The sequence below is a fragment of the Rhipicephalus microplus genome, chromosome 7, assembly GCF_043290135.1.
Source record: "Rhipicephalus microplus isolate Deutch F79 chromosome 7, USDA_Rmic, whole genome shotgun sequence".
Taxonomy (NCBI): domain Eukaryota; kingdom Metazoa; phylum Arthropoda; class Arachnida; order Ixodida; family Ixodidae; genus Rhipicephalus; species Rhipicephalus microplus.
In genome coordinates this window covers 44,703,098-44,718,360 of record NC_134706.1, presented here as the reverse complement: position 1 = coordinate 44,718,360, position 15,263 = coordinate 44,703,098, and the positions used below count along the sequence as shown (strand labels likewise).

General features: G+C 45.3%; 1 protein-coding gene across 1 annotated transcript; it reads left to right on the top strand.

The window, feature by feature from the left end:
• The first annotated feature begins 8,044 nt into the window (after positions 1–8,044).
• On the top strand, positions 8,045–14,544 carry LOC142767435 (uncharacterized). The gene is made up of 2 exons (XM_075869099.1): positions 8,045–8,547; positions 12,602–14,544. Exons 1-2 carry the CDS (start codon positions 8,087–8,089, stop codon positions 14,226–14,228), a joined length of 2,088 nt encoding a protein of 695 aa, XP_075725214.1. The 5' UTR covers positions 8,045–8,086; the 3' UTR covers positions 14,229–14,544.
• The last annotated feature ends 719 nt before the right edge of the window (positions 14,545–15,263 follow it).

Sequence of the window (15,263 nt, the reverse complement as noted above, 5' to 3'; positions counted from 1 at the left end):
CCAGGAGAAAAAAAAAAATGAAGGCGCATGTTTAAGCAACGTTTAGCGTGTACATCTCGAGTACTAATTCTATGTTGGTGTACGTGATGCATAAGATATTGGTGAAAGTCAGAATGTCGAAGATTGCGGGAAACCTAAAAATAACGCATTGGTTATTTCATAGGTATAAACCATGATTTTAAAGTGCCATTGAACTTGAGCATGTTGTTGATTATTTCAATCATTCACTGACAGACAGACAGACAGACAGACAGGCAGACAAAGACAGACAGGCAGAGACAGACAGACAAAGACAGACAGACAGAGACAGACAGACAGAAAGACAGAGAGACAGAGACAGACAGACAGACAGACACACAGACAGACAGAGAGACAGACGGACAGACAGACAGATAGACAGACATACAGAGACAGACAGACAGAGAGACAGACAGACAGACAGACAAAGACAGACAGACAGAGGCAGACAAAGACAGACAGACAGAGACAGACAGACAGAAATACAGACAGACAGACAGACAGAAAGACAGAGAGAAAGACAGACAGACAGAGACAAAAAGACAGACAGACAGAGACACACAGACAGACAGACAGACAGACAGACAGAGACAGACAGACAAAGACAGACGCACAGACAGACAGAGACAAAGAGACCGTCAGACAGACATACAGAGACAGACAGACAGACACACAGACAGACAGAGAGACAGACAGACAGACAGACAGACAGACAGACAGACAGACAAAGACAGACAGACAGAGACAGACAGACAGACAGACAGACAGAGACAGACAGACAAAGACAGACAGACAGAGACAGACAGACAAAGACAGACAGACAGAGACAGACAGACAGACACACAGACAGACAGACAGACAGACAGACATACAGAGACAGACAGACACACAGACAGACAGAGAGACAGACAGACAGACAGACAAAGACAGACAGACAGACAGAGACAGACAGAGACAGACAGACAAAGACAGACAGACAGACAGAGACAGACAGACAGAAAGACAGACAGACAGACAGACAGACAGACAGACAGAAAGACAGAAAGACAGACAGACAGACAAAGACAGATAGAAAGACAGGCAGACAGAGACAGACAGACAGACAGACAGACAGACAGACAGACAGACAGACAGACAGACAGAGACAGACAGACAGGGACAGAGAGACAGACAGACAGAGACAGACAGACAGACAGACAGACAGACAGAGACAGACAGACAGTCAGACAGACAGACAGACAGACAGACAGACAGACAGAAAGACAGACAGGCAGACATAGGGACAGACAGACAGACAGACAGACAGACAGACAGACAGACAGATAGATAGATAGATAGATAGATAGATAGATAGATAGATAGATAGATAGATAGTGAAAAAGCATTCACAGTGCGTTCACACTCAAATTATAGACGATATTGCGTTTGACATATGAGCGCCGCCACCTGGGGCTGTCAAACGAAAGTTTTATGTGCGGAGCATTTCATTGGGTCGTGCTCTTGTATTCTGTCGTATGCTTTTGCCGGAGCTGGCGTAAGGCACGCAACATTACATATAGCCATTGTGGTGATTTTGCGCCAAAAATCTCTGCTTTCTCTTGCTCGTCGAGCGTTTGATGATGACGTTAATATAGGCAAATTAGAAGGAAAAATATAAATAGACTTAAAGAGGAAAAAGAACAGAGAAAGACAGGAAGAGAGAGAAAGAAAGAAAGAGAAAAAATCGAACGGAAAGAAGGGTGCCCTCTTCGCTTTTGCTTCAGGCTTGGCGTCACTATGGCGAAGAAGACTTATTTTAAAGTTAGGAGCACTTCAGGGGGCTCGGCCGTTGTATGCTGTCATGCGATGTATTATGCTGTCGTCGTCGCTTGGTGTCACACTCCATGTGCGGCATATTTAGTGCGCACTGGCTTCAAGAAGCCTTCTTTCTTTTTGTCTTCGAGTCATGATCAGGGTAAAAAAACTGCGCTTTGCGTAACGCATGCAACACAACGTATACAAATATTTAAAAAAAAGGAGATGGTAAGTACGAAGTGGAAGGATAGGAGAAAAGATAGGAATGAAACTAAAACAAGCAAAAAGAGAGAGCGACATAGAAAAAGAGGAACAACTAAATGAAAGTACTAAGGAAAAAAAACTGTCAAGGAGAGAACTCGAGACAGGAGAAAAATATAAAGCGGAAGAAGAGCAAACAAGGATGTCAGCTCCAATCTCTTATTCAAGCTTGGCCCACCTTGAGCAAAGCCACCGTATTTTTTCTACACATTTTTCGCAATGTGAGTCATTGGGATCATGAACTGTGGAATCGACCAACCTGAATCTCGTCTCGGAGCACTGTTTCTTTTATTTCTTGATTTTAACGAAAAAGTTAACAGCCTGACATGGCGGCTCCGTAACTCATTCGTAAAAGCAGTTTAATAGCGATAACTCCTTTGGTTTAACGTCGTAAGGCCACAATATGATTATGCGAGACACCGTAGTGCAGGGCTCCGGATATTTCGACCAACTGTTTTTATTTTTTAAGGTGCACCATATATAAGCAAACGTGTATGCTTCTATCAAAAATGCAGCCTCGTCAGCTAGGATTCGAATCCTCGACCTTCGAGGTGAAAATATTTTACACCACGCTGTTGTCGCTGTGAAGTTTCCTCCTGGTACGAAACCTCCCTTTCACTTTCAGCGTCATTGCGCTGTTGCGAATCTCCATACACTCATCTATTATTATAGGATCCATGGTTTTACGTTCAAAAACCATGATATCACTATAAGACCCACCATAGAGGATGGCTTCCGAAAATTCTGGCCATTTGGTGTTCTGTAACGTGCACCCGACTTCGCACAGCACAGGGGCCTCAACCCTCTCATCTCTATCGAAATGTGACCGTCATGACCGAGATCAAACACGCAACCTTCGAGTCAGCAGCAGAGCACCATAATCAATGATCCACCGTGGTGGACAACTCGGCATGCCAGTACTTACTATCTCCACGTTGTGTATATCGAAATTCTGCACCAGCAGCCATACGAAGTCGTTGCCGGGTTTCACGCTTTGCGACTCCCACGTGGGTCCTCGGTCGGAATTTATCTGGACCACGCTGACGCCGATGGTCAGCAGAAAAGTGAGCATCTCATCCGGATCTTGGTGCTCTTCAAAAACGTGGTAGTCCGCCTGGGTAGGTCCACCCTTGACGTCCTTTTCGAAGCCCAGTAGAACTCTGTGCGCGGTGTTTTAGACAAGAGTGGCATGAATGAAGTGACAAACCATATAATGAACGCAGTTTCGTTGCTTTAGCTAATCTTTCATTGCAGATTTGCACAAAGTTGGGTGAGTTAATTTGTGTTCATAATGAAAGGAAAATGGGTGCAGTACTCTAGAACGAGTGCAAAGGATGATATCAAGACAGGAAATGCGCTGTACTCATAGCTGAAGTTTTTATTGAAAAAAGGTCCTGGCCCCGCCTCGGTGTTCTAGTTCATAAGGTACTCGGCTGCTGACCCACTGGTCAGGGATCAAATTTCTGCTGCGGCGGCGGCATTTTGAATGGAGGCGGAAATGTTGTAGGCCTGTGTGCTCAATTTGGGTGCACGTTAAAGAACCCCAGGTGGTCGAAATTTTCTGAGCCCTCCACTATGGCATCTCTCATAATCATATATGTTGGTTTTGGACGTTAAACCCCACATATCCAGCATCCAAGAAGTTCGTTCTATGACCAGCATTGTCGCACAACTTGACACAAATTGTTCAAAACAAGCGAAATTGCGATAACAGCAGAGACATAGTGTTCTTGAAAGAGATATATATAAGGGAGAACTGCATGTGATATGTTATTACATAGCGGATGAGTTAGGCAAACTATTTAGGTGAGGGGATGACAGGTTGCTGGCTGACGCGTTTGTCTTATCTAGTTATGTGAAATGCTTCAATTATTTCTGCTCTTTTTGTTATCATGATGCCATGGCGGGATGGTGGTGTCAATAAAATGGGAATTACACCCACTCTAAAGACAACAAGCGGCCAGGTGGAAGGTAAGATCAGATGAGGAGAGTGAAAGCCAGTGTTCCTGCAAGAATGCGTCGATGCAGAATTGACCACGCGATCACATAAACACAACCTAGTTTACAAAGTACATACTTAAGAACATGATTAGTCTTGCATCCGGATTCTACAGATAAATGTTGTTTGTTTAAGAAGATAAACTGATCCACGTTTTTGTGGGGCTGACAACATTTAAGTCATCTCGGTTGTTCTGAAAACATTTGTTAGTTCATGAGGAAATCGATGCATTGATTGATATGTGTGGTTTAACGTCCCAAAACCACCATATGATTATGAGAGACGCCGTAGTGGAGAGCTCCGGAAATTTCGACCACCTGGGGTTCTTTAACGTGCACCCAAATCTGAGCACACGGGCCTACAACATTTCCGCCTCCATCGGAAATGCAGCCGCGAGGAAATCGATGCAAATATGGCGCTAGAGAGAATTTACTGATCCAATTTTCACACTCATCACATACTTTCTGTATTCTCAGCAAACGCGCATGTTTGTGGCGTCGCGCATATATACCACCCATCGTAAGGAGTCTTCTTTCAAAAGGGTTGTTTCAAAAGGTGCTACTCATGAGCATGCAATTTTTCAGGGGCGAAGCTACTAATGACGTGGGTCTGTCTCTCCTCCTCCTCCTCCTCCTCCTCCTCACGTATGTATGTATGTATGTATGTATGTATGTATGTATGTATGTATGTATGTATGTATGTATGTATGTATGTATGTATGTATGTATGTATGTATGTATGTATGTATGTATGTATGTATGTATGTATGTATGTATGTATGTATGTATGTATGTATGTATGTATGTATGTATGTATGTATAGCGATACCGATGGCACATACCCGCTTTAGAGTGGGTATGTTCCACAAGGGTTGCGAGATGGGAGATGGCGGTACTTGGAGTGTTAACTAGATGGATGCATGAACGGACGGACAGACAGACTAGCAGACTGATAGACAGACGGATGGACGGACGCATGGATGGACGGAAAGACGCATGGATTGACGCACGGATGGTCGCGCTGACTACGGAAGCAAGAACGAATGGTCGAACCGAAGAACGGACGGGCTGACGGACGCTTCGCCCCACTCATCATCATTCACTGTGTGGATATGCTGTGATTTGTTTTCTGTTCACGAAGCCACCTATGTTTACACGGAAACTACTTTTGATTTTATCTTACTGCGCGCGCTATAAAACCGAGACTTTCGACTGAGTGGTATAAAAGCACATATGAATAATCAACTATCGCGCTTTTAAGAAAACGAGCTTTCCAGTCGTGGTGAATGAATCGTCAGTTAATTAAAGCAAAAGAAAAAATTAAGAAGGAAAAGTTTTGTCAGTGCTATTTTAATTGGTGTATGTGAGCAAGCGAAGTGACAGCGAAACACCAGCCGTAAGTGATTAGCATGGTGTAGGATATAAACAATGGCACTGTGGTAATTAGGCACACATCTTCGGAAGAAAAAATTTGATGCGGAATGCCGGCGTCGGGAGTTAAACGCACGCTCCTGGAATAAAAAAGGGAAGAACAACTCTAGAATGCACAGCATTGAACGGGAACTCGATAATCACTAACGCCAGGAAAGAACAAAAGTAATAGAATATATCAACAAAATAGAATCAACAGAATACATAAAAGAAAGAAGCACGAAACTGCAGATAATCTCAAGAAGAAAAAAAATTGCCCGCAGCTTCCCTCGGGGGAACACTGAGGAGGATGCGGAGCATATAATTGGTTAACGAGGTGTTAAAGTGCGACTTACTTGGGTCGATGGCTAAATTGGTTAACGTGGTTGTGAAATGGGGTGTTAAATTGCGACTTACTTGGGTCGATGGCTAAATTGGTTAACGTGGTTGTAGGAGGGGGTGTTAAATGAGTGAACACGTACACACGTATGCGAAAGGGTGGCGCTGGTCGAAGGGACGTCGATCATTGTGTTTGTGGATTCGTTGGAATTCATTTCAACGCGACCTTGGACGTCGACGCGCCGTACAAACCAACCGACGAGCGGCAACTGAGCGAGCGAGCGCCGACCTTGAGTATATATACAGCACGACGGCGCATGCACTGTCAGCTGTTGAATGTTCTCGAAGCGCGACGCCACATGCGCGTCCACTGGAGAATCAGGAGAATTGTAGATGTCGAACGCGGTGTGTAGAGGAGGAAGGGTGCACAGATGGTGGAGGAGTGAAGCGCGCGCGGTGTGTAGAGGAGGAAGGGATGCACAGATGGTGGAAGAGTGGGCGACGGCGCGACGGCGCATGCGCGCGCGTCAGCTGTCGAATGTTCGAGAAGCGGTGCGGACGGCGCACTACAAGGCGCGAGTATAAGATGCTTCCGCATCTAAAAAAGAAATAAAAACAACTGATAAAGAGAATACAGACGCTGGGAAAACACAATCAAAAGAATGCCCTGCAGTTCCTACAGTTATGAAAGGGGGCGGAAGTACCTTCGATTTTTTGTTCCACACACCTTTATTAGAAGAGTCAGGCAGCAATGAATCCTGCAAAAACAATATTCTTATTTTGACCCCATTGAAATGGTCATCATACAGTCAGGCATGAACTTGCGGTTTTAGCAAAAGAAAAAAAAATCTGCGGAAATCTTACCACGCATTTACATATTGCGAAATTGGGCTGCAAATGAATGCTTCAGTGCAAAATAAGAGTTAGCAGGCAGTGGTTATGAACCACCTACCGTTGACGGTGTTCATGAAAACGTCAGAGATATGCGCCTGATAAATGTTGCTCAGCTTCAGTAAAAGCCTGCAATATTATTTGCTGAGCACCAGATGCACAGCTGTGCAGAAACCGCAAAGCAAGTGCCCTACTGCATAGTTACAGAGAGGGCGGTAAAAAAAAGGACGCGTTTCAAAATTAGATCAAGAAAACGCAGCCACCGACTGACCAATATCTGGTGTTCGTACGTGGACAAACCAGAATAAAATGACGAGGCACAGCCAGACGCCGCTGTTTAATTCTGAAGGAGGAAACACGGCAGCCATGTTTCAAGGCCCTTTCACTTAAACTAAGTGGCACGTCGTGGAACGCTCGCGTTCGAAATTTTGAGAGCCTTCTACTACGACGGATATGTGGGGTTTTACGTCCCGAAACCACGCTATGATTATGAGAGACGCTGTAATGGAGGGCTCCGAAACATTTGCCTACCTGAGGTTCTTTAACATGCGCCTAAATCTGAACACACGGGCCTACACTGTATCTGCCTCCTTCGGGAATGCAGCCACCGCTGCCGGGATTCGATCTCGTGACCTGCGGGTCAGCAGCCGAGTATCTTAGCCACTAGACCCCACGGCGGGGTGCCCTTCACAACGATGTCTTCCATAATTATGTCACGGTTTCGGGACGGTAAATCCTAACAATTATCATTACTGCAGGTCGCAGTAAAACGTTTACGTGCGCTCACATCGGGCGATACACTGGCCAGTAGCACCGAAACCTGAGCTCCGCAGGCGAGCCCACCATTCATAGCTTAAGTGTGAGGTCATCGATGCACAAGATGCCTGTAACGTGGCGGCTTACGTGACGGCTTACGTGACGGCGAGGCAGCATAATCACGCGGTGATTAACTCACTTCAGCCTGATAGAGACGTCGCTCGAACTATATGGGCCTCCGTAGACGAATAGCGAATAAAGCAAGATGTTGTGTACTGATAACACTAACTTGCATCACTAAAGTTTCGCGTGCCGCCAAGTTCGTGCTCTGACGTGGCGTTTCAGTGACGTCAGTGAAAGCCATCTATTCTAATGATGCGGACAAGAAAAAAAAAACAAAGACGCTAGGCTCTAATGGCTCACGTTATTCTGTGATAACATGTGTGTTTCAATCGCGGACATCTTATCTAGAGAGACCACATTTCTTGCTTCCAGGCATACGGAGGAAGAGCAGGTTTCCTTTTTTTTTTTCGGTATATAAGGTCTTGACAAGACGCAAAGTGGTTTTATTGCTCGATCGCCGTCGAAGGGTGCAACACCCACGACTAAAGCGAGAAAAATGGCCGACCGGAAAATCGATGACCACGATTCCCTGGATAGCGATTGCCGTGACATCCGTTCTCGTTTTCCAGGATTGGAAGTATTTTTCCCGTGCGCTGCAATAAGTGGCATAGATCACGAAACACCGAACGAATGCTGTCAACTAATAGAACAGCTGGCCGTCTGGAACCAGGTCCTCGGCTATTCTGGTTTTCAGCTTCGAGAGATTACGGTTCCCGGAGAAGTCTCGCTGGTACGCATGGCCCACGAAGGAGACCAACAGGAACTTCGCAGCCGTGACGCCAGACTCTTGTTCTACTCCCTCTTATCCCAGCACCGGTGTGTCGTAAGCCTCGATCTCGACGACGCCCTGGTCGAAGGAAGCGGGCTCGGAGAGTGCCGAGACCGAGTCATCTGGACGCTCCAACAAAACAACAGCTTGCGGTCGCTAGGCCTCGCCAGTACATTCAACGACTACAGGTAAGCGTGGGTATTGACGAAATCATTGGGGCGGCTTATGTCTGTTGCATTTGGGCCTACGAACACAATTTATAGTGAAAGGTTACAGTATACCGCAGGATAACTTACGTTCTTGCACAGTATTTCAAGGACAGCTCTATATGTTGACTCTGAATGTGTCATTTTCAACGCCGGCGATTAGTTACCCGTAGCCGCATCTGAGTGTTTCACCACACTGTGCTGGGTGCATTGATGGTGTTAAATAGACACCACTTTTACATGTTGCACTTTTAATGCACATCTAGTTCTACAGCGTTGCGCGATCACCTGACAGGGAATCTTTTTTTTTTGCTTTTTATTGTTACATCGTGCGGATAATGGCTGCCCGCCGGACTACACCGAGTGAATTTGGTTGTCCAATTTTTGTATTCTTTTATATATGTCATTTTGCTTTATTTCGAATAGCAGAACTAAAAGACAGGCTAGAATATAGGACTGTAAAAGGTGGGCGCATGTGAAGCCTAGCCTGATTTGGGCTCCTGTCATAGGGGATGACTCGACTGATCTGAGCGTAGCTTTGCTAACGCTTGATAACAGCGCTCCGCTGTTCTCGTTCCACTTAACGTCGACAGCACCTCGTGAAACCGAGGCTCAGCTGGCCACTCCGTCAACTTAACGCGCACTTACGACTACATACAGGCAAACATGCGTGTCTGAAGACCACGATCCATAAACGTGCATCGTGACGGCGTGTGTGTGTTCGGACGAGGTATTGGCAAGTTGGATTAAATTTTCGATGTCACAGATTATCTATTAGACCAATGATATGCTCCAGTAATATGTATCGGATAGCCAGCTTGCCCAAGAGCACCACATACCACAGCCACAAATATGTCCCGCTTTTATATTAGAGCATCAATTCTAATTTTTGTCCTCTGTAGCTCTGCATCATAGAAATAGAACCGACACAGCAGTTCATTTTTTTAGTGACATGATGCGATTACGTATGTTCAGTCGCTTTCGAATTACCACTGTTGCTCTATATTGGAACACTGGTAAATATTGGCACGGAGGAAAGGCCTGCAGTGCGTAGTAAATGAAATTTATTTATTTTATTTATTTGGCTATACTGCAGCCGAAGTAGAGGGCTATAGCAGGAGAGGATGATTAATACAGGACGAAAACAACGGAGCCAAGACAATAATATAAAACTAGAAGACATGAGAGCAATATGCAGAAAAGCAACACTTGGTATATTACAAACAAGAACTTGCATATATTCGAAGTGGTTAGTAGCGGCATCAATGAAATATTTCAATAGCAGTAAGCCAATCCTTTCCGGTAGGGAATTCTAGAGTTCTATAGTACATGAAAAAAAACCGTATATAACCGTTGATAACCGTATATAATAGCTTTAAAGATTAGGTATACTGTAACGAGAATGGAACCTCGACTGATCTGAGCGTAGCTTTGCTAACGCTTGATAACAGCGCTCCGCTGTTCTCGTTCCACTTAACGTCGACAGCACCTCGTGAAACCGAGGCTCAGCTGGCCACTCCGTCAACTTAACGCGCACTTACGACTACATACAGGCAAACATGCGTGTCTGAAGACCACGATCCATAAACGTGCATCGTGACGGCGTGTGTGTGTTCGGACGAGGTATTGGCAAGTTGGATTAAATTTTCGATGTCACAGATTATCTATTAGACCAATGATATGCTCCAGTAATATGTATCGGATAGCCAGCTTGCCCAAGAGCACCACATACCACAGCCACAAATATGTCCCGCTTTTATATTAGAGCATCAATTCTAATTTTTATCCTCTGTAGCTCTGCATCATAGAAATAGAACCGACACAGCAGTTCATTTTTTTAGTGACATGATGCGATTACGTATGTTCAGTCGCTTTCGAATTACCACTGTTGCTCTATATTGGAACACTGGTAAATATTGGCACGGAGGAAAGGCCTGCAGTGCGTAGTAAATGAAATTTATTTATTTTATTTATTTGGCTATACTGCAGCCGAAGTAGAGGGCTATAGCAGGAGAGGATGATTAATACAGGACGAAAACAACGGAGCCAAGACAATAATATAAAACTAGAAGACATGAGAGCAATATGCAGAAAAGCAACACTTGGTATATTACAAACAAGAACTTGCATATATTCGAAGTGGTTAGTAGCGGCATCAATGAAATATTTCAATAGCAGTAAGCCAATCCTTTCCGGTAGGGAATTCTAGAGTTCTATAGTACATGAAAAAAAACCGTATATAACCGTTGATAACCGTATATAATAGCTTTAAAGATTAGGTATACTGTAACGAGAATGGAACGATACGATGTTTAGTGATTGCAGGAGCCTAAGAGGGTGAGAAGTTGTGGCTATAGTGACAGTATATGAAATCGATGACTTTACGTTGGACGCTGTAAAGGATTTTTTAGGTCACCTTGTTTGTGAGGGTACCAAACTACAGGTGCGTATTATAAGGTAGGCCGAATAAACTTCTTTTGCAGGAGCAGTTCGCTATCGCGGGGGATGATTTAGCCAAGCACGGTGCAAATAAACAAATTGTTTTAGAGCTTTTCTACCGATGTTCTCAAGGTGGTTAGTCCAGGACAGATTTTTTTGTAAGAATCACACCTATAGATATTAATATTGTGACACTCTTTCAAGTTGTGTACCATCCAGATGATAATCAAATGAGAACGAACTCTGCCCATTGGTAAACGACATGACGACTGTTTCAATACAGTTGACGTTCATTGGCCATATTTGGCACCAAGCGCTCACAGAAATGAGCGATTGTGAAAGATTATCTTCCACTGAATTGATGGATTCGTACAATACGCAATCGTCAGCATAGTCTTATTTTAGATGAAATCAATTATATATGATGTACAATAGCGGACAAGCACTGATCCCTGTGGAACACTTGACGTGACGTCAACAAGGGATGACTCTACTGAAATAAAAGAAACGAATTGTGAGCGATAATGAAGAAAACTGGTGATCCAAGAAACAAGGCGGTTATGATTAAGTATGATGTGTTCAAATTGAAATGATGTGTTTTTGAAGACAGCGCGATTACGTGTCTTATCTTAGACTGACAAGCAACAAGTCCGAGATAATAGGGAGTTTTAGAATAGCGCACCACGAGCCCTTGCCACGCGGTCGCTGCCACTGCGCATGCGTCGTAACGCGAGTCGGCGTTCGCGGACCGCACGCACCAAATTTGAAATTGCGTGTAGTAATGGCAGCCAGCATGTGGCCCGCAAGTGCTGGTTTCGAGGCTACGGTGTTGCTGCGAATGTGCGTTACGGTACGCAGCAGAGCAAACGCTAATCTAATGCTCATATGGCGCCCGCAGCGCTTGCAAACGGTATTATAAAACTTCCTAAAGACCTTGCATCGCTTGAGCTGTGTGTGTTGTTGTACATGTCGTATCTAACTTGCGTTTGCAGTTGACCGCTATGAAGCACCTAGCCCAGCGACATAGTTTAATACCTTTCTGTGCAAGCGCTGTTTTAGCTGTCTGAACGAGACCGTGTTGTCGTATCGTTAAGGATTGACTGTGAGCACGCATTAGGTGATTCAGTTGTCTAAACTAAATGAGAACAGTAAGTGGAAGGCACACAGCTTTTAAAAAAAAGACCTCCGAAGATTACGATATGGCTCGAATGATAATTGTGAGCGCAGGTCCGTGTTCGGGCAACTCTTTTTTTGAAGCTTAGCCTACTCGCAGTTAGCAACGTAAGATTCATTACATATTGCCGCAGAAACTGTCGGCGCTTAAGTCCTACGTACGCAGGGCTCAAGCGCTGCGTATTCAGAGCCTTCGGGTCGGCAAGCTTAACAAAAACATCCTGTAGCGTGACCTGGTCTGGTTTGATTTCTGCCAGCTGCGAAGTTGTGGGTGCTGTTTCTAAAATAGAAGCTTGGCATGCTCTTGTTTCTAAACACTTTACCATTTTTCACGCAAGTCATTGCGTGTGATTTGAATTTCAAGTGCGTTGCATGCAGAACAAATGCTTCCTCTTAACACTGTACCCTTACTGCTCTCCTTCAGATTCATCCAGGAGGACTTGTTCTCGGCAATCGGCGCGGCGACGCAACTGCAACGGCTGGATATCACTGCTACCGGAGAAGTGGGGCCTGGCCTGACGGATTTGCTTTGCTCTCTGCTGTACGAGGCGCGTCTGTCGACTTTGTCCATTCTGGGGCTTCATTTCAACGAACAAACTACCGAGCTCCTGCTGGACGCACTGCGGGCGAATACCACACTCGTTGAGCTATCTTTGCACAGTAGCGTTTTGTGGTGTAAAAACTTGGCTGACGTGCCAAAGTTATGCAGTTATCTCGCCTCTAAGGCTTCGCTGCGGCATCTGACCTTAGGCGTGACCCACTGGGAGCCTGTGGAGATGTATAAAGAGATTGAGCATGTGTTGGTGGTGCTGGCAAAAAGCGGCAACTTGCAGACGCTGAAGCTTTCTGGCTTTCTCCTGGATGGAAACTGCGCATGCGCGCTGTCCCGACTCGTGGCCCAACATGGCGGACCGCTGCGAGAACTTGACATCGGTGACTGCAGGTGGACATCGGATGCTTCAGCAAAGAGTGATGACGATGTGACGGACTGGGACCAACCAGGGACCTCCTCTACTGTACCGGTCCACGCCTGGCTGGCGCCATTCGACGATATGACGCAGGTCACGCTTGTGTCCCTCTCGATCAACCTCGAGGGCTGGAAGCCAGAGGACTACACGGTCCTTTTTTTCGCCGCTGCTGTCATCGAGTCCCTTAAGACCATTGTGGTTAGCGGTGTGTATCTAAGCGCACTACCGCGAGTATGTCGCACGATTCGTGATGCAGGAGTGGGCGAGAAGGTCCACATGAAGAATGAATACGTGATCAGTCCGGTGACGCTCACTTTGCCCGAAGACTGCCGGGATCAAATTAACCACATTGTCGTGAGTTCATATATTGATCGGAGCATGGACTTGTTTTGCAAGAGCGTGCAGTTCATGTCTTGCTTCCACAATCTAAATACGCTAGGACTCTTCCTCTCCCAAGAAGTTCTTGACGACGTTCCTACCATGAGGTCGTTGTGTAGCTACATAAAAGCTGCCACTCGGCTGAGGGAGCTCGAACTGGGAGGCTGCCATGATCCGCACCTTCACGACTCTCTTAGGGCAGAAAACGAACCCCACAGCCTACTTCTGGATGTTGCCTTCTCCAACCAGGGCCTACGAGCTGTGAGCATTAATCGTGTACACTTTGGTGAGGTCAACCTTTGCTTCCTGGTCCAGGCGGTGTTCTCCAACGAGACGATTGACCAGCTCGACGTATCTTCGTCGGACAGTTCGGAGAATGAGGAGTTGTTGCGACTCTTTGCCGCCGGTTTCGAGACCAATCAAACCCTGTTGCGTATTCGCCTTCCTAACTGTGGCGGTGACTATAGCGAAGTCTTGAGAAGAGCCAACGTCGAAGCCATTATGAGTCGTAATGTGGGCTACGTCACGTGCGCCGCGCACTATGTGGCTTGGAATACGGACCAGAGACGGTGCATGAAGGCGCTGCTATGCGTCTCGAAGAGCCCAGCACTCATTGACAAGGTTAAAGAACTCTTGCAGCTTGACGAGGATGACGCGAAAAAATTGGTTGTATCTCGGTTGTCCGAGGCGTCTACAGTTAGGTGAAATTTTTAATATGGTCACATTTTTTTAGCAAGTTCAGTGTGTTGTTAGACAAAGAATCCCGCTATGCTTTCTGCTGTTTTAAACGTCATTTGTCATTTCGCGTTCACTGGAGTGCTCCTGTAATGTGTGATGTGCATTGCTGTATTGTTTATGTTATATCGTACCGTGTTGACAACAGCCCGTGGTTCGGAGCAACGATCTCCATTTTCACTGTAATCTGTACTGGCATCTCTCACTGTTCGCGTGTAACACTTTTTAGAATTGACGATGGTGCAGATTTTTAAATACAAAATAAACGCACTCAGTGCTCTCACTATTCTTGCTTCTGTACCTTTTTTTAGAGAAAAAGACATAAACGACAGGGTGCGCCATATATACTATAGGTCATAATGTATTGCTTAAAAAGTCCATCGCTAAGATATTAGGGGTGAAGTTCAATCTTTAATTACATTCTACCTTCAACACTGATGCCAGTTCGTAGCCATAGCCAAGAATCATTCGGAGCTAAAATCTGTAATAGCAGGCATCCCACAGGGGAGCATATTGGGTCTGTACGCCAATGCCTTAGTAAGTGTTGTCCCAACGGCTAAGAGCGTAATTTAGGCAGACGATACCAGCATGATTTTCAGAGCGACTTATGTTCTAAAACGTCAAACTGCTTGCACCTATAAGAAAATGACTGAAAAGTAATCATCTTTATAATAATGTAATAAAAACAGAGTCAAAATTGGCAGATCCCACGTGCAGTGGGAATCGATGATATGCCAAGCATGAATTAGAAATGTTGATATGTCACTTGAAAATCAGCACAACGTTACGAGGTGGAGGTAAGTGGTGACGTGCGTAACTTCCGTTCATGATTATCATATTTGCATGTGTCGTTTACCTTCGTCATCTATTCACGTCACGCGATACCAAATTTAGTATATGTGGAGCTACTAGCGAAATGGCCGTGAGCATCGTTTGAGCGTGACAAGTTCTCATGTTCTTACATGACAGGCGTGTCAGGATTATCATGTTTGCACAAGTCGTATA